The 22357-nt window shown below is 41.8% G+C and overlaps 1 protein-coding gene across 1 annotated transcript in view; it reads left to right on the top strand.

Annotated features, from left to right (window-relative positions):
- The first annotated feature begins 10742 nt into the window (after nt 1–10742).
- The window catches only part of TMPRSS7 (transmembrane serine protease 7), a 54668-nt gene continuing 43053 nt past the window's right edge, over nt 10743–22357 (top strand). Inside the window, exons 1-4 of the mRNA XM_006270579.3 lie at nt 10743–10793; nt 16470–16662; nt 18602–18732; nt 21990–22057. Of these exons, the coding sequence (XP_006270641.1) occupies nt 10743–10793; nt 16470–16662; nt 18602–18732; nt 21990–22057 (443 nt within the window). The remainder of the gene's footprint in view (nt 10794–16469; nt 16663–18601; nt 18733–21989; nt 22058–22357) is intronic.

Raw genomic sequence — 22357 nt, 5'->3', positions numbered from 1 at the left:
AAGAAAAAAGGTCTCCCTCTCTTTCAAGATGGGGGTGAGAAGCAAGAAGCCAACTGCTAGTTATGGAAACATACACCTATCACACGTATTAATATTTACAAATACATTTTGCAATTACAGCAGAAAAGAAGGGTTTCTGCCATTTAAATCCTTTTTTGTTTCTTTGGTTGGTATTTGATAATTTCCATTAAGAAACGGCAATATTAACAATATGAGTGAAGACATAGATATAGATATATAGATTTGGTTATGTAGACTTCTTTACCAGACATGACATTGGTTGACCTCCCCATCTTGGAACCATGATGAAATGAAAGACAAAGGTTATATACTTAAGGAACTTCATCTGTGTATATAAGGCTCAGTTATTTGCATAAACTGTTCCTCTGTCTGAAGAGTACTACTGATCTGAAGAAATGAAAGGCAATTCTTGTTTCGGTGTCACTTCTTACAGATTTACACACAAGAGTCTATGAATCAAAATGAAAATATGACCTTCAAAGTATAGGTGTTCTTGAAAACTTGTTTCTTGCTCTTCACAGTGCAGAAAATTGGCTTGCAAAATAGGTGTCTAAAGAACCTTCCTTATGAAACTGATAAGATGGTGGCCCTCTGGCACTGCCACCATGTAACCCAAAGCAAATCAGATAGGCTTTTCAAGTCTCTGTTTGTTATACTTAGGACTCCATAGGCCAGAAATACTGTAGATGTGCCTGACGATCTTCAAAAGAAAAATTCTGAAAAATGCAAGGTAGTTTGCAAAATCTGTGAAGGATCTAATCCCATGTGACCAAATTAAGGTGCTGGCATAGAGACCCAGCTCCCAGAGGTACACAATGTGATCAAGATTGTATTTTTCTGTTGTTTTTAGAATATATGATCTCCATGGTTTTGAGTAAAACCATGCAAACCTGGCTTGATTGTAGTTGGCGCTAGCCTGGAACAATCTCTTTGAAGCTTTCTCTCCTGTTGGGGGACAACAGCAATACATCCACTTCAGAATATCAGTGAATGATAAAGGCCTTGGATGTTGCTTCTGTCTCCCCAAAATGGAAATAATTGACAAGTCTGGGAAGGAGGTTCAATGCTGTATTACATTTATGCATGTAGAGGCTAAGGCACATCTTGGCTGGGAAAGAGCCCACATTGCTCATAGACATAGGGAATGTTAGTTTGTGAAGGGCAAGGACTCATCTTACTCAAAGAAGGATAGTGGCAGGTCCTTTGCCAGACTACCAGATATATCTTTACTGGGTGTATCTGCCATTGCTATCCCAAAGAGTAATAGGACCCTATAAAATGTGCTGATGCCTCAGATTGCCTTGACTTGGTCCTCCTTTTCCTCTGATCAGGACCTTAAAACAACCGAAGAAATTATTCCCAGTTTTAACACCCATCCCTGTGGGTGTTCTAGTGCTGGGAACATGTCCAGTCAAAACTGATGAGATAAAAAAAACTTACTGCACTGATGGGTATCTTGAGACTTTCAGCTAAAACTTTAAATGTTTAATTATCTCTGTTCTGCAGCAGGCAGCATACTTAATTGGGTTCTGATAGATTTATATAAAACTTCACATAGCTCCATAGCTTTGGCATCCATGTGCTTTCCAGATATTAAAAATTAACTGTAATGTTGCTACAGTGTCTAGCACATTGGACAAACTATCCTTATTAAAATGCACTTGACCAGAATAGAGCCTATTTAACCCTGCTCTTATCCTTTCCTCTTAAAAGACTAATCATCAAATACATCCAAAATAATTCCTTCCTCAATCTGGAAAATGCCTGATTAAATCTTTGTCTCTAGATGATCTTTTTTTTTTTAAGTATCTATTTGATTTAGCTGGTGCACTGGCTATAAAATGAATGCTGGAAAAATCCAGTGGGGAACACAATGATGGGATGCTGCTCCACTGAGAAAGGTTGAATCATCTTGATCCTGTTCCAGTTGAGCTGGCTTTTACTAGAGGGGAAACAAGTGGTTCCACTGGAGAAGGAAGTTTGTCAAGTTAGGAAACAAACTACTGTTACTGGAAACTAAAATGAATGATACTTGAGAGACTCAGACTTGTCTACTCAGGGACTAGACACTGAAGAGTTGACTTCAAATGGAGAGAAAGATACTTCTCACTTCTGAACTGTACAGTAACTTATACTGAGTGACAAAGCTGTGATTGCAAGGCTGTTCCAGATTTTGAAGTTTAACTATTACATTGTTAAGAATGTGGCTGTTTTTCAAAGTATCAAAGAAACAAAGATACTTGGATGGCTTTTCATAAGTCTACAGTAAAAAAAGTTATTAGTAATATAATCTTAATCCTCATTGACAGAAATTTGAATGGAATTTGATTGGGTCAAAGCATGAAAGAAGTGATTTATACTACAGCAGAGCCCCTGCTACATTATTCTGGGGTACCCTGTATACACACACATCCATGTACTGCAGAGCTCGCCATGTAAACAGAAAGGCAGACTGTAATTCATGGACAAAATAGCCACACATAAATGTGTGGAGATGGTTACTCCTGGGATTCATGGCTTGATAGATAATGAGCTCAGAAGAGATGACTGACTGATCTTCACTACCATACAGGCCATAGGACTTTCCTGAAGGTAGCTAGGAAGAAGCTCCTTGAAGGGAAGTAGATGATTGAAAAAGTAAATGTCCAGCATTGATTTAATAATTTTCATTATTGGAGAATTTATCCCAACCCTATATACTTTGCTCCAATAGCTGATTATCTCAGTGTTAAAAGCCTGTAACTTATTTTCAGCTTGTATTTGATTAACTGCAGCTTTTGGCAGTTGCATATAAATAGACCTTTTTCTGTAGACTGAAGATACCTGTCTTATCAAAGTTCTGTTCCCTGCATGGATAGGTATAGACTAATCAGTTCACACCTTAACCTTCCTTTTGCAAAACTAAATAGATCCTATACTATAAAGCATGTATGTTGATTCTTTAAATGTTTGTATTGTTTTTCTGGAACCCCTCTCCAGGTCTTCAACACTTTGTTGAATTGTGGATGCCAAATTAGTAGGATTGTGGTTTCTAGCATGTCCTAGCATCTCAAGCTGAGTGGCCTTTCCCTGGTATCCTAACCTGAGAGGGTGAAACCAGAGCGGGTCGCCTTCCCTCCCCTCATCCAGACTGAGTGAAATGGCTTCTTTAGAGCACCTGCGTGGTAACACTCCAGGAGGGTGAAACCTGAGCGAGAGGAAGGAAGTTGTGCATAGTGTGTGTTCTAATTAATGTAATCTTCACCTTCATTTGAAGTTGAAGTAGAGTTCTTGCTTTGGTTTATCCTTATATGAAGCCGTTATACATGTGTTCAGGAAATTTTACTGAAGTCCTTCAAGCAGGAAAAATGAATCTGGGACTCGATCCTTCTAGGATGGAAACAAGACTGGTTCTCTTTACAATTTTATGCTGTGCCCTTCCCTGTAGTAGGTGAGCAAAGACATAAAGGAAAAGTATGGCTGACAGCCAGTGGAAGAAAAAGCAGTTCAGCAATTCCTGGGGGCTGTTTATCTGCAGAGATGGATGGGGTTTAGGTAAGTGAGAATTCACAAGGTAGTTTCCTTCTAGCGCATTGCAAAAATTCCACTCTCCGTTTTTATTGGCAGGGGAATGCAAAATGCAGTAGAAACTTGAAGACGGCATAATGACAGAACTTTGGGCACACTTGGCTAAATATGGGCTCTTCTAGAAACATAAGTGTTTGAGACTTAACCGTGAAAAGTGGTGGACTTATTAACTGTGTTCTAGAAACACTCTAGGCACCGATTCATGGCCTTTTCCCAAGGAATGAAGCTACACTGGGTACAAACAAGTGTTTGCTGCACCTGGTCTAGGTTTGGGTGGCTTACTTTAAGCTACCTAAACCTAGATTAACAGTGACATCTACAGCCATTTACTGTTGCTGGGAACAGCAGAGGCAGCCAAGATAAATAACTTGCAGTGTGGGGAGAAGCTGATGGATTTGCAGGGGCAGGAGGGTTGGTTTGGGGATGGGGTAGGAAGGGTTACCTGTTTTTGGTGGGGAGGTATTGAGGGGCTAAAAGTAGTCCAGTCAAGGTTGGGAGCGGGTAGAAACAGCACAACTCCAGGGCTGGGGTGAGCAGCTGGACTTCCCTGGTGCCGGGACTGTGCTGTGAACATATGTAGGCATTCATGTGATCAGCTGGGATCCTGGTTTTCTCTGATTTAACTGAAAATTGGGAATTTAAAAAAACAAAAGGTAACCCAAGATCCACATTTTTCCATGATTTAAATGAAACACTGCTAATATATAGTGGTGTTTCATTTTAATCATGGAAAATGTGGATTTGGGATTACTTTTTTAACTGAAAATTGGGGATTTTTTTTAAATGGGGAAAACCTGATCACCAAGGATCCTGGTTAACTCCTTCCTAGATTCAACCCTCCAAATGCCTGCAGTAGTGGACTTTAGATGGGCCTAACCAGGTCCATCAAAATGTAACACCTGTAAGTACCCCAACTCTCTTTCAGAACCACTGACTTTGGTTTATGGTTATTCTTTGCCTGTCTCCTGTTCAGCTGCCAACCCAAGCTTTTGAAGCTTTTGCAACTGAAAAATAATAGGATGAGTTTGTATATCAGCCTATTTTCTCTACCTGAAAGGGAAGAAATGTTTGTTTGCTTGTTTGAGCGACAGCTCACAAGGGAATGTTACAAAAATGCTCTGCACTCAAAGCTGACAGGAGAAATATCAGACCTGAGTGAGTGTGGGGTTACACCAACACTGACATCTTGAATATCCCACCCTTTATTTCTGAAACCTGCAGCAAATGTCACAGCACAGCTGTAATGTTGTGAGGACACTGGGACCAATGTGTGCTCTTGGTCAAGTCTTGCCTGATTTGTATGAATAATATCAGATGTTTCTGGACTGCACATTTCACTTGCTTTGCTACTACTTTGAGCAACTACCAGATTTTATGGGAATATCAGAGAAATGAAGAGTAAAATGAGTTGGTGGCCTCAATAAAAGGCAAGTGATGCAAAAATATTAACTAATGGAATAGCTCTTTCTTTTGCCTCCTTAGAATGCCATGAATTGATTAATGGAGGCTGTGCTGGGAGATATGCTCATTTAACCTTTCTGCTTTAATTGAAAATGATGGGATAGCAATAACCAACTCCATTTTCAGTCTGCCCAAGCTGAGCTAAATTGCTCTATTAGCACTCAGAGACACTGCTGCACAAGTCAATCAGCCCCTCTCTTTCAGTCCTGTCAACTACAGTTAGGTGTCATGTCTGGGTCTTTAAAGAGGAGTCAATAGCTGTTAATTCCAGCAAACCAATTCCCTAGATGGTCTTGTTCATCAGAATATATATTGTTACATCAAAGGCTTTCAGGGAATAGTCAAGTAGCTCTCCTAAGTAACAAAAAAAAAAGCTAAAGTGAAAGAAAAGGGGCTCTGTGATTTGAGGCTACAATTTTTATGTAGTGAATAAGAGGTAACAAAGATCATTTGAAAGTAAGCTGAAAAGTTTTCATACAAGATGTAGAATGTTATCCTTAGACTATTTAAAAAATGGTCAGGAGCTGGGAAGGAAGGGAGCTTGGAAGTGGAAAAATAAAATAATACTGGGTAAAGCAGTTAATGAATCTGGTTCTCTGCTTGGCAAACACCCAAAGGCTTCCTTTCATCTCAAAGAAAAGAAGGTAACCTCAGATACCTGTTCTCATCTCAAAACTAAAAAATGGTTCTTTTGTTGCAGCTCTTTTAAATGTTATAAAATAAAGAAAAGGTGTGCCCAGAATATTAACTATTCTTATTTAGCATCCATGGCATGTAGAACTTAGCAAATTAGAATGGATCTTTATTATACCTCTTAGGCAGACAATTACTGGGTGTCAATTCTATTATGCAGGTGGGAAAGCCATTACAGGAATAATAGTTGGCTTCTCCTGGGGAGGAGCCTGGATTTGGCAAAGTAGGGTGTGAGAGCTGGCTGTACCCCTGCTCCTAGTCTTCTTCCTCCCTCCACTCCCCACCCCCCAGTGTCGGCAAACTGCACTGTGAGAGCCTCCAGGGACTTTTGAAGTCCCCAAAGCAGTTAAGAATCCCCCCTGCTTCTCCTCTGTGCTCAGATGCTTGTTCCTTCCCTTCCCCTCTCCTCCCCTCTACCCTGGGTCACCACTGTTCCCATCTTCCTCAAGGCCATGAAGCTGCTTCACTGCCACTTTGCAGTGGAGGAGGAGGAATTAATGCAAGGCAGCTGAGGTAGGCCTGTTTCTCAATCAGCTTCCTAAGCAGTTCATCAACTGAACTGTAGTATACGTCTGCTGGGAACAGCAGCAGGAGACTGGCGATTGGAGCCATTTATAGACAAAACACTGCCCTGTCCCTGCTGTCCCCAGGGGTGGGGTTGTGGGGGGCTGGGCTCAGTGGGGCAGTGGCAGCAGCCATAGGCAGAGGCAGGGTTCCCCTGACCTCCCTTTCCCCAGGGGGCATATGGGAGGAGGTAAACCCGTCACTGCCCCAGCTGAGTTCAGCCACCACAATCTGGCTGGAGGAGGCAGAAGCTCTCCTCAACCCTGGGAGAGCAGGGGAAGCAGAAGTGGCAGATGTGGGGAAGGGGGAGAGGGGGGCTGGGAACATACCTTTAAGTACAAAGGGAAGGTAGAGGGTTCTTGCCTGCTTTGGGGATAGGGTGGCCATTGTTCCTATTTTATACCAGACAATCCTGTTTTTAAACCCTTTTTCCCCTGTCCATTTCTGAATGAATGGTCTGTAAAAAGTCCCGTTTTTCAGTTAATTAGTGGAAATATGGTCAATCATTTGTCCTTGTAATTCTATTGGCTGTGCCTAGAGGTAGGGTGGTGCACAGCCAGGAGGAGCAGGGTTTCAAGCTAGCCAGAGGGAGGGAGGGAGATGCCCTTTTTGTGGTGGCCCCACCCTCACTGATGACTGGTGAAGGGGTCTGGGGGCCCCACCCCTCACCACTGATTGGCTGTGGGGGAGAGGGGGGGTCCTGCCCCGCACCACAGGCAAGTCCTCTATTCTGGGGATGTGTCAGTAGCCGCCCTATTTGACGGCTTTAAAAAAGTCCCTAGAGACTCCAGCCATACAGTTTGATCTGAAAGGGGGTGTACTCACACCTGTATCCCCTCTGGACCTGCCTCTGGCCTCCCCAAATTCACATACACTCTGAATGAGGAATAGAATTAGATTTAGCGTGGTCTTGAAAGCAGTGTTGGTAGTTTTTTTTTTTTCCTGTTTGCTAATCCTGACCATACTTTTTTAATTATAGGAAAATGACTAGTGGATGGAATATACAAATACATATCAATTTAGTGTTGGTTCTCAATGGTAAACTGTAGCTAGCACTTTGAAGATTTATTAGCTGTGTGTTGTGACTGATCATTTTAAAATCACTTACCATTGTTCAGTCTTCCAAAGTTAGATGATTCTCTCAAACTGGAGCATTTAAGACTTCCTCTATAGATACTTGTGTAAATAGCATGTATGAGTGTTTTCACAGAAAATTCTGCAAGTGTTTTCATGAAAAGAAATGGAGAGTTTCAAGGAACATGACATTGAATTTGTCCTTTTAGTTGGATTTAGGTTCAACATGCCTGAGGAGGGTACACTTAGCTCTAAGTCTGGAAGTAAGTCTGAGATGCCATATTTACCGACTATTACATTTCAGAACTTTGGAAAGGGATAAATGCTATAATCTGAATGAATTGTGTTGTTTTAGTCTATGAAAGGCACTTCTATAATTTGAGTGAGGAGCATAATTTGTATATCTGTAAGTCATGCTAAGGCATTAACATGCTCATGTGATGCAGGTATGGTCACAATGAAACTCCAAGGTGGACAAATATTAACTCATGCTAATCTTTGACAGTGTATGCCAGCTGGCAGTATCAAGTCCAAGTCCTTTAAAATGGTGAGAGAAGCTATGGTTTTAGTTTTGGTCTGGAGGCTGTTATATGGACATAAAACGTGGACATGAAATCAATGAACTGTGCAACTGAAGAAAATATTGGTACGGGGCCCAATAGGATCTAATCAGGCATGGGCAACTATTGATGGCTGGACGGCCACTTAATGAGTTTTGGGGACCTGTCAAGGGCAGCCAGCCATCTCTCTGTTTTCTCTCTCCCCTTCCTTCTCACCCTCCAGAGCCTGCACAGAGCTGAAGTTCAGCAGGAACCCTGAAGCTCAGCTATTGACGTAGATGGGGACTTCCACCACAGTGGGCAGGCACCAGTGTCCAGCAGTGGGCGCAGCCAGCAGGCTCCAAAACCTCAATGTGGAACCTATCAGGAGTTTTGTAGCTGATACTGCTACCTTCTGGCATGGCAGAAGCTCCTGCCTGGGTCCGCAACTCATGCTGCTGGCAGGTTCGGGGTTGGGGCTCTGGGTGAGAGCTTTCACTCTGCTGGGAGGGTGGCTGTGTCAGTGTGGACACCACTGGGAGGTTCTGTCAGGGCTCCTGAACCTGCCAGAGGTGTCCACAGCTGATATCATTGCTTGCTCGCTGCAACAGAAGCCCTGCCCATTTCCAGAACTGATGCTGCTGCATCAAGGGCTGATACTACTGGGCAGAAACAGTCCTGCCCACCCAGCACTGTGAAGCAGCTGCCAGCCACCCATGGGTCAGATCCAATGAGTCGGCGCCCTTCCACCCATGGGTCAGATCAAATTTGTTGGCAGTCTGGATCTGACCTGCAGGCTATATTTTGCCCACCCCGATCTAACTGATGGGAGTTATACACTGTTACTTTAAGAACCATAGTACTATTTCTAATGTATTTTGACTCTGTTAAATAACTTTTTTTGGATTCTTGCCTTCACTTGAGGAAATACATTTCTTTCAAATAGTAAAAGGGGACAAATCTAGTTCCTAATCCCATGTGCCTCAAAAAGTAAAAGGCATGCTCTATTGCAGCATCTGCTAGTTTCTGGCATCTTCAATTAAACAAACATTGGGCTGAATTCTAATCTGTTACATATGAGCAATTAATGCTGACTTGAAGAAGAGTTGCAAGACTAGTATTGTGGGTGTCATAGGATAAACTATCCTCATGTATAGGAATGAAAATAACTTCTACCTTCCTGCATAATCCACAAAGCAGTACACATACTACCATCTTTATTTTTCTTTTTGTTTAGAACAACTATTTTCTCTTGTTTTCTTAAGAAGTACAGATCCTTTTTGTACAACTGGTAATGTCTTCCATAGCCATCTTAATAGCACTTGGTCTTCTGTTTCATAAGAGACATAAAAGAACAAATGGTAAAGACAAACTCCGGTGAATATATTTATGCTTTTCTAAAGCACAAAGGGGTTTATTCAATGAACACAAAAAACAGGTTTCCAACCAAAAAATGAAAGGATTTTTTTTTTAACAAATGATTGCGACTCACTGCTCCAAAATCCTATTTGTTTTGCAATACTTCTTGGAAGCCCTTTTTAGGGCTTTCACGTGCTAGGACTTGTGTAAATATATTATATCAGATAATTCCCAAAGGATTTAAACTGTCATTTAGAGCATGACTTTATATCTGGGTGTATTTTTGCTTTACTTTTTTCAGTTCCTTTGTAGGAATAAAGAATAAGGTATGTACTACTAAAGAATAGGTTTTTCTAGGAGTAAATGAGGGTGAGAGCTTAAGTTCTGTATGTCTGTCATAAAGGACAAAAATTAACAAGGGATATAAATCATCATGCTTTATCCAACGTGGTATATTCTCTGGAAAGTATTTTGCACTAGACTGTTTTAAAAAATCTGTCAAATACTTATCTCTACCATGTCCGGTCAGAGCATGGAGCTAGTCTTTCTAGCAGTCATTAGGCTAATGGCAATCCATCTTTGAGGAGGATTTAGTGATTCTCCTAAACTGTATCAGTTATTTGGGTTTCTTTTATAGCATTCTTATTCACAGGAGGCATTGAAATAATTCACAATTTGGAAGCCAAGATAGCTTTAGAGGTGGTAGGGTGTGAATGGGTACAGTATTTTTCAAGGAAAGTAATAAATATTTCATTATTAAAGAAAAGTGTCATAAAAATTAAGTACAGGTGACCTCCCATACTTGATTGTAACGGGGATCTTCAGTTTGGAGGTTACTTTCATGATTTTAATTCTGAGCTTGCTTTATTTAACAACACAAGATATGTTATCTGCAAAAACTTATTTTCTAGCTTTATAGTACAAAACAAAATACAACATCTTACAAAACAGTTTGCTCGGCCTACTTTTAGAATCAGGTCAAACTTCTGTTGTTCATACAAAAAACCTTTTTACCTATTATGAATAGCACTTAATGCTTAAAAATATTTAGGTATTAAATAAGCAATGTAAATGTATCCCCTTTTGTTTACTTTTGCTAACTCCTTGATTTGTTATTTCTGTTAGTTTTTATTTACTCTTCAGTAAACGTTATTATTCTAAATTTTGGCACATTAATATACTGAAGTCTGCTGGAACTTTTTTTTATCACTGTCAAACATGGAAAAGTATACCCATGATCTCTGAGCTTGGGGCTTAAAGCTACTTGATAGCATCCTTTTAATGTTTGCAACAAGGCAGATGAAATTACAATTGGAAACTCATGAATGTAAATTGATGCCTTGCTCAGTGGTAGAAGGACACTGTTACTGGTTCCCCTTCAAAGAGAGCTGGCAATATTGCTGAGGAATAAGTGCAGGATTCTTTTATAGGTGTGAACTTTGCATGTAATTCTTTACATGTAGAATGGAGATACAAAACAGTACCATGTCAGCCAAACCTGAAGATGAATTAAGTGTAAGTATGTGATTTAAACGCATTCAGTTATATTACTACATCTGTGTGCTCTGCTAAAGAGTTAAACCTTATTCACAAAGTATGATGATATCTAAGTTCATTGTGATAAAGCTTATTTATTTTACCACTCTGAATGTGAAATGCCAGTTTCTTCATGTGTCTTTTGATAAAATGTACTATGTTGCATACTTGCAGAGTTGGAATTGTGCAAGTGTCAATGTAACAGTATGTAAAGCTTAGGTAGGTCATGATGACCTAGGACATTTTCCTGCCAAAAATATATATTTCCAAGTGGGAGAACTCACTATTAAATATAGGTACTTTTCAAATAACTAAGTATGGCTATCTCTCCACTGAAGTCTGTGCATGACAGATAGAATAGGAAGGAATTAAATAATTCATTGTACTGTGACACTTAAATAGCCTTATTAGCCAGAATGGATCTGATGATACAAAAATTGAATGGAGGCAGGAAAATGCTTCCTTGTTGTTATGAGAGAGAAGAAAAACCTAATCCAGGATGATTAACCTCTTTTTGCTTCTACTGCTATAAAACATTTAAACTAATTTACTGTGATGTTGAAAATAACTTAGCTTTCAGTGCTCCATTAGCTTAGTGCTTTGGCTAATACACAGAACTTGGTGCATAAAGTGCATTTTTAATAAAACTGTCATAAATAGCATTGATCTATAAGTGTCTTGTAGGAACGTATTCGCACACTCACTAGCAATGCAAATGCTGAACAGCCATCATGTGTTTCTCAAGTTTGTTGGGTGAGGATATCTACTTCTCCCATTAAATTCTGCTTAAATACAGCCACCCTGATGGGTAGGCACAAAGGAAATTAGTAGAAAATTACTTGAATTAATTTTAATAGAAATAAGTCTTGAAAAAATTTTGGTGTAAGCTGAGAGTTGTTTGGTTTTTTTGGGGGGGGCGGGGGGGGCGGGAAGGGGACAGCTTGATTATTTAAATTGGCCTCACTTTCAGGTGTCAGGTACTAAGCATTCAGTGAGCATCTTTAAACTATCATGTTGGGCACCTTTATAGTACTCTTGACCATAAACTTCAAACAAATAAGTTTCATTTTCTATTTGTAATCATTATACAGAATTGTACCCAATTTAAAAAGGTCTTTTAAAAATACTACAGAAAAGGCTACAGTAATCATTTTTCATGAGGTATACAAAATGGGCATTATTAATTCTTTTGAAAATGGCAAAATTACATGAATAGACTTTTAGCTCTTGTTTGGTATCTTGGTTTGGTATTGGAAGATAGCCTGTGTTACAATTTTACTACTTCCCTAGCCAAATACAGTTGACTGTATCCTAATAAGATGCTTAGACCTGTCAGGGAATTGTAACAGTCAAATATGTAGTAGAGTTGGAGTGATGTTACAGTTGTGATGGTCCAGGAAATATGCAAGAGGTCAGGATTTTTGTATACCCAATTTTTTACTGGACCAACTGCATGGTTAGGATAGACTTAGAGCAGCTTTTGAATGCAGCACATTCTTTATTCTTTTTCAGCAGACCTGAAGAGCATGCTGCATCCAAAGCTTGTCCAAATCTATTGCAGCCTTGCAGTTGGTTCAAGAAAAAGTATCACCCACAAAAATCCTTGCCAGCAGTCAAATACGATGATCAATCTTACAGGATATTGTTCTACTTCAATTTCTTCGTTAAGGACCAATCCTAAGAATACTTGTATGAATGGGTAATATCACTTAGCAACATATGTAAAAGAAATGATTGTTAAACTTGGCTTTGAATTGGTGGTAGGCTACATATTGACTTGCACAGTGTTATAACCTGTGTTGAACCAAAAATCTACTTTGCTAATATAAATAATATGAAGTCATTTGTTTGATTTAGGACATGAGACCCTCTGGGTTAAAATATGGTGGGGAATGTGGTGAAGGGGATATAACAGTAGGAGTCTACTATAGACCTAATCAGAAGCAAGAGTTTGACCACGAATTCACAGGGGAACTGCATGCTCTCTGTGCATGGTTGTCATGGGTGACTTCAACTACCGTGAAATCTCATGGGAAGAGCACTCAGCCAAATCCAATCAGTCACAAAGCTTCCTCACACGCATTGATGAGCTTTACTTGTCTCAAGAAGTCTACAGGTTGACAAGAGGTAAGGTGCTGCTGGACCTGGTACTGGTCAAAGGGGATGATCTAGTGACCGACCTGAAAATTGAATGGAAGCTGGGAGACAGTGACCATGAATTGATCACTTTTTCTATCTATCACAAAGCTGGCAAATCAGTCAGCAATGCAGAAATCCTCAACTTTGGGAAAGTCGACTATCACAAGTTCAGGAAACTAGTTGTCAAGGCCCTGAGATGCCATGATGACAAGGAGGGGAGTCCATGATGAGTGGTCACTCCTTTAGGATGTAATCCTTGAAGCACAAGGGAACAAGGGAAGTCCATTCCAGCCCATACGAGAGGTAGCAAAAGGGTCAGGCGACCCCCTTGGTTCAATAGGGAACTCATGGACCTCCTGTACCTAAAGAGAAGCTTATAAAGGGTGGAAGTCAGGTAACACCACTAAGGAGGAGTATTCAGCATTGGCCCAAACCTGTAGGGAGCAAACTAGGAAAGCCACAGCTGAAACCAAACTCAAACTGGCTACAGGAATCAAGGACAATAAAAAGTCCTTCTTCAGACATGTGGAAAGTAAAAAAAAACCCCCCAAGGGCAACATTGGGCCCTTGCCAAACCAAATGGGGCAGCTGATAACTGACACCCAGGAAAAGGCCAATCTCCTTAACAATTACTTTGCATCGGTCTTCCACTAGCTCAAGGGGATCACCCTGCCTGACAAGATGCAGGATTATTAGGGAAAGGATGAACATATGCCCATCATTGGCATAGATCTTGTGAGGAAACACCTTGAGAGGCTGGACATATACAAATCAGCTGGCCCAGATGGAACGCACCCAAGGAAAGAAACTGGCTGACATAGCATGGCCAGTAGTGAGGATATTCAAGAACTTGTGGCACTCAGGCGAGGTACGGGAAGATTAGAAGAGGGACAATATGGTGTCTATCTTCAAGAAAGAGGGGAAGGAAGATCCAGGGAACTACACGCCAATCAGTTTGACCTCAACCCTGGAAAGGTCTTGGAAAAATCATCACAGAAACCATTAACAACTGGCTAACAGAAGGCAAGACTCTGGTAGATAGCCAACATGGCTTGATTGCAGGTAGATTTTGCCTGAACAATCTCATTTCCTTCTATGACCAGGTGACACTTAACCTGGACAAAGGAGAATAGGCTGATATCATATCTTTGCATTTCAAAAAAGCCTTTGGCCTGGTGTGCCATGATGTCCTCATGGAAAAATTGTGGAGCTGCCACCTTGACAACTTTATGGTCCATTGGCTGGGGAACTGGCTCTGTGGTTGGGCCCAGAGAGTGAAAATTGATGGAACTGAATCAACATGGCATTTGGTGACCACTGGCATCCCCCAGGGCTCCATTCTCAGACCTGTACTCTTTAATGTATTTATAAATGATCTGGACTCTGGTGTCAGAAGCGAACTGGCTAAGTTTGCTGACAACACTAAACTATGGGGAAGTGTTCTTGCCCTAGAGGATAGGCTGACAATCCAAGTCGACCTCAACAGGCTTGCAAGGTAGGTGGATCAAAACATGATGGCATTCAACACTAAGAAATGCAAGGTGCTCCACCTTGGGAGAAAAAACCTGCATCACACTTATAGACTGAAAGAGACTTGGGGGTTATGATTGACCACAAGATGAACATGAGCCACCAATGCAATGCTGCAGCTGGCAAAGCAAACAAAACTCTGGCTTGCATCTACTGATGCATGTCAAGGAAGACCCAGGAAGTCGTCCTCTTGCTTTACTCGGCCTTGATGAGGCTGCAGCTGGAAATACTGCATCCAGTTCTTGGCTCCGCAACTCAGAAAGGATATGGCAAAGCTTGAAAGAGTCCAGAGGAGAGCCACATGCATGATTACAGAATAAGAGAGCAGGCCTTATGAGAAGACGCTAAGAGCCATGGGACTCTTCAGCCTGGAAAAGCCTAGGCTCAGGGGTGACTTAGTGACAGCCTATAAGTACATAAGGGGTGGCATCAGGATATGGGAGAACATCTGTTCACCAGGGCACGCCAAGGAAAAGCAGCAGTTTTGGAGACACTGTGTTTACTATACAGCTGCCAAGATGGCAAAGTCCAGTGTTAACACTCTTGCAGCCATAGCTGTTGGCTGGGCACAAGGTTTTGCCTGCCAGTAAATGATCTGTTGGTAGTATCTTGATGAGACGCATGATGTGGGAACAACACTTACTTTACAGGAATGTTATATAAAGACTACGTACAGTAAAGAATTAATAGTCTTGTTACTGGCCTCACAAGGCTCTGGAGTCTGCCTACATGTGATGCTATGTCAACACAGTGGTGCACTACAGCGATGTAGCATCCACGGGTGTCTACATGCGACCCATAGCTACTTCACTATAGTGACGCACTCCCCTGGTATAGTATATTCTGGAAGTGCTAAATCATGGTGCAGTAACAACATCGCTATAGCAACACATGGAGACACACCCAGAGTGTCCAGATAGTATATAGGAGAAGGTTTGGATGAGGCAGCTGGCAGCAGGAATTTTCTGGTGCAACATTTCCTAGATGCTCTGTATTCCCAAGGAATACAGAGCATCTATATGGCACAGTCAAACAGACTCTGGAAAAATCTTCCCCACCCCCCTAAATTCTGCCTTCCAAAAACAAGGTGCATGGTTTACTATTTATTGTATGCATGTATTTAAGGGTGAAGAAAATACGGTATGCTCTGTTACCCTTCCCCACCACCACTTAGGAATAGATCATGACTTTACCAGTACTCTGCCCTCTGGTAAGAACTCTGTTATTTCACTGGTAATATTTGTGGCCAACTGCAGAGTCCATGTATAACAAACTACTTTGCTGCTCCGTGTATGATGTGAGGTACACTTTGCTCAGGACACATTTAAGATGAGGCAGAAAAGGCTAACAAGGATGCACCAAGTGGTAAAAATAGCTAACCTGTTTCATATCCAGTTGTCCCCTTTTCCTGCTTTGTAGTTCAGATGCCCCCGCTGCCATTTTTAAGCATGGGGACACTGATACATAAGACACAGGAGGCTGCTAGAGAGCACTGTACTACACTCCAGCAGACTCGATTAACCTCTTTATCAATTAATTGAGTCTGCTCTGATGTGCTGTAATTATAGCATGTCGGAGCAGCCTTCCTGCTCATGTACAGGTGCCTGCCTGAATAAATCGTCTTTGCATCCACTAGAGGGCACTAGTGGGCTGTGGAGGGGTGTGTGGGGGGTGTTCCCTTTTGTGAGTAGACATGCACAAGGTCAGTGAGTGTTTAATAACTGATGCTAAGATTGTCCAGCCTGTGGGGCAGGGACCATCTTTTTGTTGTTTTGTATAGTTGTCTTGCATAGTGGAATACCAGTCCATGACTGAGGATCCTACCTACAAGCACAATAATGATTATTATGATCATTTTACAGGTAAAATTATACAGGGGGAAAATTAATCTATTCACCTATCTCTGGACACCAATAAAACAAAAGCTGTGGTTTGATATTCTCCATTTTCTTCATAACTCATTGTGGTTTCCCCCTTTTATTTTAGGTATCAAATATTTCACTCCAAATAGTAAATACAGAAGAGAAGCTGGCAAAGAAGTTACTTGCAATGAAATCCAAATCTATGAGGAAAGTAAAGACACCAACGTTCTGGAATTTACAAAATAAAATAATTCTTTTTACCCTGGTTCTCTTTATCATAGGTGTTATAACCTGGACCTTACTGTGGCTCTTCATTGGTGAGTTACTGACAGCTCAGGCATGTTTCATTCATCACTGTTCTGGATGACACTTAGTTGTTCTTAGAGTTTCAGTTAACTCTGGCTGATTGCCTGAAATGCACTTGAACCAAGTTTAAGAGGAACCTTCAGGATGCTTTACTGCCATCTTCATAACCAACATTACAGTGACTTTTCCTCCAACTGAAGTTTAGACATAATACTTGCCAGAGAAAAATTAATGAAGCTGCTGGTGTCACTTTACAAAGATAGGCAAAGTATTCTCTCCCAGTGCGAATGATGCCAACTTCAGTGCTGCCTAGCTGACTGATGCTGGCATGCCTAGGGAGGTCTGGATCCCTATTTTCATCCTTTAGCAAAGCCTGCACAGCCTTTTGTTTCTAATGTAGAAAATATCTAAAATTTGTGAATTTGGGGAAGAAGACAACAGAGGTGGAAACGTACTTGACTATCTGTTCTGAAGCTATTTATGATAGCACAGAAGCATTTCTGATTGATGAGAAACAACTACCTTACATATACAAAAGTTCCCTTTTTCTTGAGTGTGTCTAAATGGGCAGAGGTGCTCCTTTGGACTCAATGTTGCTAGTATTCAGTCTGTATGATCCTACCTTCCTTCCTTATCTCCAGAATCTTACAATTGGTGGTGCCTTCACTATAGTGCTGAGGGTCCTGTGATTGCAAGGATTGCAATTAGGAACAGGAAGGTGTAGGCCAAGAGTATAATGGCCTGGGACATAGGCAGCCTTGCCTAATGGTTAGGTCACTGGAGAAGGGTTGGAACCAAACTACAGGCTCCGTCTGGGGTAGGAATCAAGGAGCAAGTAACTGGATCCAATGGGCAATCCAGGGCTATAGTTTCACAGTTGGTAGGGTCAGAAGGAACCTGAGCAGATCATCAAGTCCAACCCCCTGCCATGGCAGGGAAGAGTACTAGCTATGGCTTTGGTGGCATTTGGCAATGGGAGACTCTGCAGTGAGCTGCAGGGCCTTCAGCGGAGGTGGAACTCTGCCTGTGCTGCAGCCAGAGGATGGGGAGAGACGGCAGAGGCAGCAGGGTCTTACTGCCAGCCAGCCTCAGGCCTGAGCAGGATCATTCCAGCCCGCAGCTAGAAAACATTGCCACCCCCTGGTCTAGGCAGTCCACCATAGACTGATTCTGCTTTTCATTTCTATTGAGGTATGCACATAAGTTTTAATACTGAAAAAAGGGTCACGTGCCAAATTTAAATCAGATGAGGACAAGCATGATTGTAGAGCCAGAACTAGCTCCCTCAGGAAAGCCTCCCTTCCTCCCCACTCCGGTTGTTGGTAGGCATAGCTACTGGAGACAGGTTACAGCCCAAAAGGTACACTCTAAGTAATATGCCTGTAGGAGACTGCAGTCTTTATTTTACTTTGAAAGGATGGCTGTGCTCTTTAGGGAAAGAGCAGGGTAAATACTTTTGCCACTTGCAGTGAGATGATCTTGGCTCTGTGCCTTGGGCTCCTTGTCTATGAAATTTTGTGCATTACAGGGGCCTTGAGGCTTGCTTGGTCACAGTTCTTTAGAGTGCACTGAGCTCATTGCATAAAACATTGTTTATAAAGCATAGCTTGCTTCATGAAACAATATGGAAGCAGGGCATTGGCTGCCATGGTCCCCCTGCTTTACCTGTGGCAGGTTAGGTTGTTAGGTCTTGTGTCAAATTTGAGGGTAGTCTTATGTAGCATTAAAATTATGGTTGTATGGGATAGTTTGGAGAGGGATGATCTTCCCTCAGGCAGGGGGTTGGACTAATTGATCTCAGGAGGTCCCTTCCAGCCCTATTTCTCTCTGAGGTCCCACAGTAGGGTTAGTCCTGTTGTGGAAATAAATAACTGATTTTGGACTGGAACTTTATCAGTTATCATTTTTTGTTGCTGTTTAAGTGAAGGGGGATCAACCTTCCTTTTACAGTTCAGCCAGGAGGTGAAGATGCTTTGTATTTTGTTGGATTATTTCGTGTTGCCAACATAGAGTTTCTCCCAGAACACAGGCGGAAGGAATCAAGAGAATTCGTGTCGGTGGCACAGAACGTGCAGCAAGTGGTAAGAGGCAGCATGTTGTTCAACCGGCAAACAGTTCAAAATTGGAAAGGTTATGGTGGTGATATAAGGTGGCATTAAGGAAAACCTCTCTCTTGCAGTGATGGTAGCTCTCCATAGAAAGCTGCAAATAGTTTTGCTAACCGGAAGCAGGCTAGAATTGGTTGCTTTCAGTCTTTTCTGCCAAACTAAAGGCAGGACGAGTTGTACAAGCTCACAAACCTTTCTTGCAATTCTAGGGCCTCTAGTGAACTTTTTTGGCTTGGAAGGTAAAAAGAACGCAGAGTAGATTTGCACTTTATAAACTAACCAAAGTGTGTGTGTGTGTGTGTGTGTGTGCATGTGCATGCGTGCATCTATGCATGGCCCCTGACAGATGTTACACTTAGGACATGATTAACCAGTTAATCATGTCTTTGGTAATGTTGCCACACATTCTTGTAATTAATGGCACAATAAAAAAGAATAAGCCACAAAATTCTTACACAAAATGTGTAATAACTTTGTAGCTGTTTCCTATCACATATTAAATTGCTGATTTGGCTAGCATCTATCAGCTGATGGGCACTCCCAGCTGCTGGAGTGAATCGGAGGCCTTTTCTCTGGTGCACTCTCATGGCAGGAAGTGCCAGTCAGATGACGGGTGCACCCAGCTTGGTATGCATTGGAGCCTATCTTTCTGGTATGCTGATTGATGCTCCTAACCTCAGGAGCACATTGGAGCTCCATCATGATCCCAGGCTCCCCCCAGGCTCCCGCACAGGCAATAGGGAGTCATTGGGATCTGATGGCACAATCACACCTCCTGCTATGCACATATACATGGAAGGAGGTGTTATTGTTGGGGTTGTGGCCAAGATCCCATTACACCTTTAAATGAACGTCTGCCAGGGGTCTGTGTGTGCATATAGTAGAAGCTTTCATGGGATGAAGCTCACTTCATCAGATCATAATAAGAAACCAGCAAAGAACCCTACAAAGCCATTTTTAAGGTAACACTTGAGAAACTGGCTGACACTTAACCTTAAGTTTGAAATGTTAATTAGAAGACAATGTTTGCTTTCAGCTTAATAGCTGGGCTAGATATGTTTAGTTTCCTTCTGATACTTCCCTGCCTGAAGAGTGGTGGTATTCTCCAAATGCTTAGTGTTGGTCATTACTGTACACAAGTGAAACAGCTCCAACCGGAGGGGTGGTGTAAGAGCCACCTAAGGATACAATAGATTTAGAGGTTACCTTCCTGAGACATGGGAAACCTAGATTCAAATACTTGTCCTGTATTTGGCTGAAGATTCAATTCTAGCTCCAAGTGGCTTTGTTTTGTTTTGCTTTGTCTTTAGTTGAAACTATTGGGTGAATTCCAAATGACCAAACCTGCATTTTCAGTTGACTTCTCTATTCACTAGAAAAAAAAATCCCCAGCTGTATAGGTATTAGAAAGGGAATTAGAGAAGGAAAACTCTTTTGTCTCCTTATTTCTTGCAGTGCTTTTGATATGACACCCCTTTGTTAATTACTGTCTCAAAGGTCTCTCAAAAATATGGAAAATCATAGAAAAAGTAGGGGCCTCAGAAGATCATCCAATCCAAACCCCTCAAACAGGATCATCACAGTCTAAACCATTTCATCCAAATGTTTGTCTAACCTGCTCTTACAAGACATGCACCTGGCTGAGGTCAGCAACCCCAGCGCTCTTTTCTGCCCAAGGCAGGGGTCGGACTCGATCTACTGAGGCCCCTTCCGACCCTAGCATCTATGAATCTATAAAAGCTTCCAAATAGGTGTATGGCTGTCACAGGAGTTGCAGTGAAATGGGGGATCCCTTTAAGGTTGACTTCTTGATGCCCCAATAAAAAACAAAACAATCTTCAGTTACTTTTAAGCCTACTGTGGAAAGGTAATGAGCACAAACAATGCCCTTTGACTTGCAGGCTCTTAATTAGCCTGCTCTTTACAAAGGAGGAGGCAGACCTCAGCTACTAGCCAATGCTGCAGCTGTATTGAATTTAATTGTGACTACAGTTTTTAACTAGCCTCTGCTCTCTTGAGGCATGTACCCTCTAATGGCAAAGTGCAAAATACTTCTTCAAACAATCCAGCTGCCATTCCAAGTTGTAGCTGCTTTTTTTGGAATATTCTTACCTGAAGCATCATCCTACTTAATGCTCATAGGAGTTGCAGACTTTATCAAAGTGACAAGGCGTTTTTCTGTAAATGGATTGGAAATCTGTTCAGAACAAGACAGGTTAGTTACCAGTGTGAAATCTGTCACAAGCCCCTGGCACATGTTACACCTAAAATGTGATTAACTAGTTAATCATGTCTTAAGTAGTACCTGGCCACAAGTTAATGCACGTAATGTCATGATAAAACAGGGAAGTCACAAAATAATTACACAAAATATGTATAATAACTTTATGGCTGGTCCCTATCATGTCATTAATTGAACACGTGGCCAGGCTGAGCTTCCAGAGCATATAAGAGCCCTTGACTTACATGTACTCCCAAGGCTGTGTGCGCCGACCAGCTGATTGCCACTCCTAGCTTTGTGGGGGCTGTCAGAGTCAAGAGCTGCCATGAGCTTCTGAAGCTGAGGGCTGTTATCGGCTGCAGCTTCCAACTATAGGAGTGCACTGGAACCCTTGACTCTGATATGCCCTTTCCACTGGGAGCAGTGGTAGCTTGTGGGCTCTCAGCCTTTGGGGCACAGTTGGAGTCAAAAGTTTTACTTCACCCCCGCAGCTGGGAGCACCATTAGCTGACCTCGGCTCCTAGCTTCATGGTAGGCCCCCGTAGCTGGGGCCTGATCAGCTGACCCTGGCTCCCAGCAGCCGGAGCTTGCTACTTGTCTGTGCTGAGGGAGTCCAGGATCTCTGGCTCCCCCTGCACCTGCAATATGGTGTGATGGGATCTGATGCTTGATTTCACAATCACACCTCCTGCATGAATGTATGGCATGCCAAGAAGCACAACTGGGGGCGTCATACTTCAGATCTCATCTCACCTTTAAATGCACGTCTGCCAGGGGCCTGCTTGAAAGGTGGAGACCGTTTTTGTTTGACAGACATGAAGGAAGCAAGTATTAGTGATGAAAATGCTTTGCTAAAAACTGCTAAATCACAGGGAATTTGCAATTATATCATCACCACAAATTGTTAAATGTGTGTACAGAAAAGTGGGATGTGCCCATCTCCTCAAGATCTTTCTGAGAGCTATGGATCCTGAATGACCCAAAGAAATAATACTTTGTTCTCTTTCAGATGAACTTGGTTTATACAACATCCGCCTTCTCCAAGTTCTATAAGCAGTCCATTGTTTCAGATGTCAGGTAAAGCTCAGTGGTGAAATTGTTCTCTGGTTTTGTTGACCCTGAATACAGGAGTAAGTACACCAAGCAAACTTAGTTTTACATGACTTCTTCCTGGCATTTTGGTCCATTATATGCAGTTGCTTTTCTAACTAGATCTTTTTTTTGAATTGGACCTTTACTTAGACCACTGAAACTTTGCAGACCCTTAAAGATGATTAAAGGAAGTTAGGGATAAGCTGAACTCTTCAGGATAGCTGTGGCTGTGTACAGGTGTTTGTTTCCATTTAACTAGGCAGGTTTAATTTTAGCAGTGCAAAG

The sequence above is a fragment of the Alligator mississippiensis genome, chromosome 1, assembly GCF_030867095.1.
Source record: "Alligator mississippiensis isolate rAllMis1 chromosome 1, rAllMis1, whole genome shotgun sequence".
Taxonomy (NCBI): Eukaryota; Metazoa; Chordata; order Crocodylia; family Alligatoridae; genus Alligator; species Alligator mississippiensis.
Note: the sequence above shows the minus strand (reverse complement) of the source record. Positions and strands in the feature narration are given on the sequence as shown.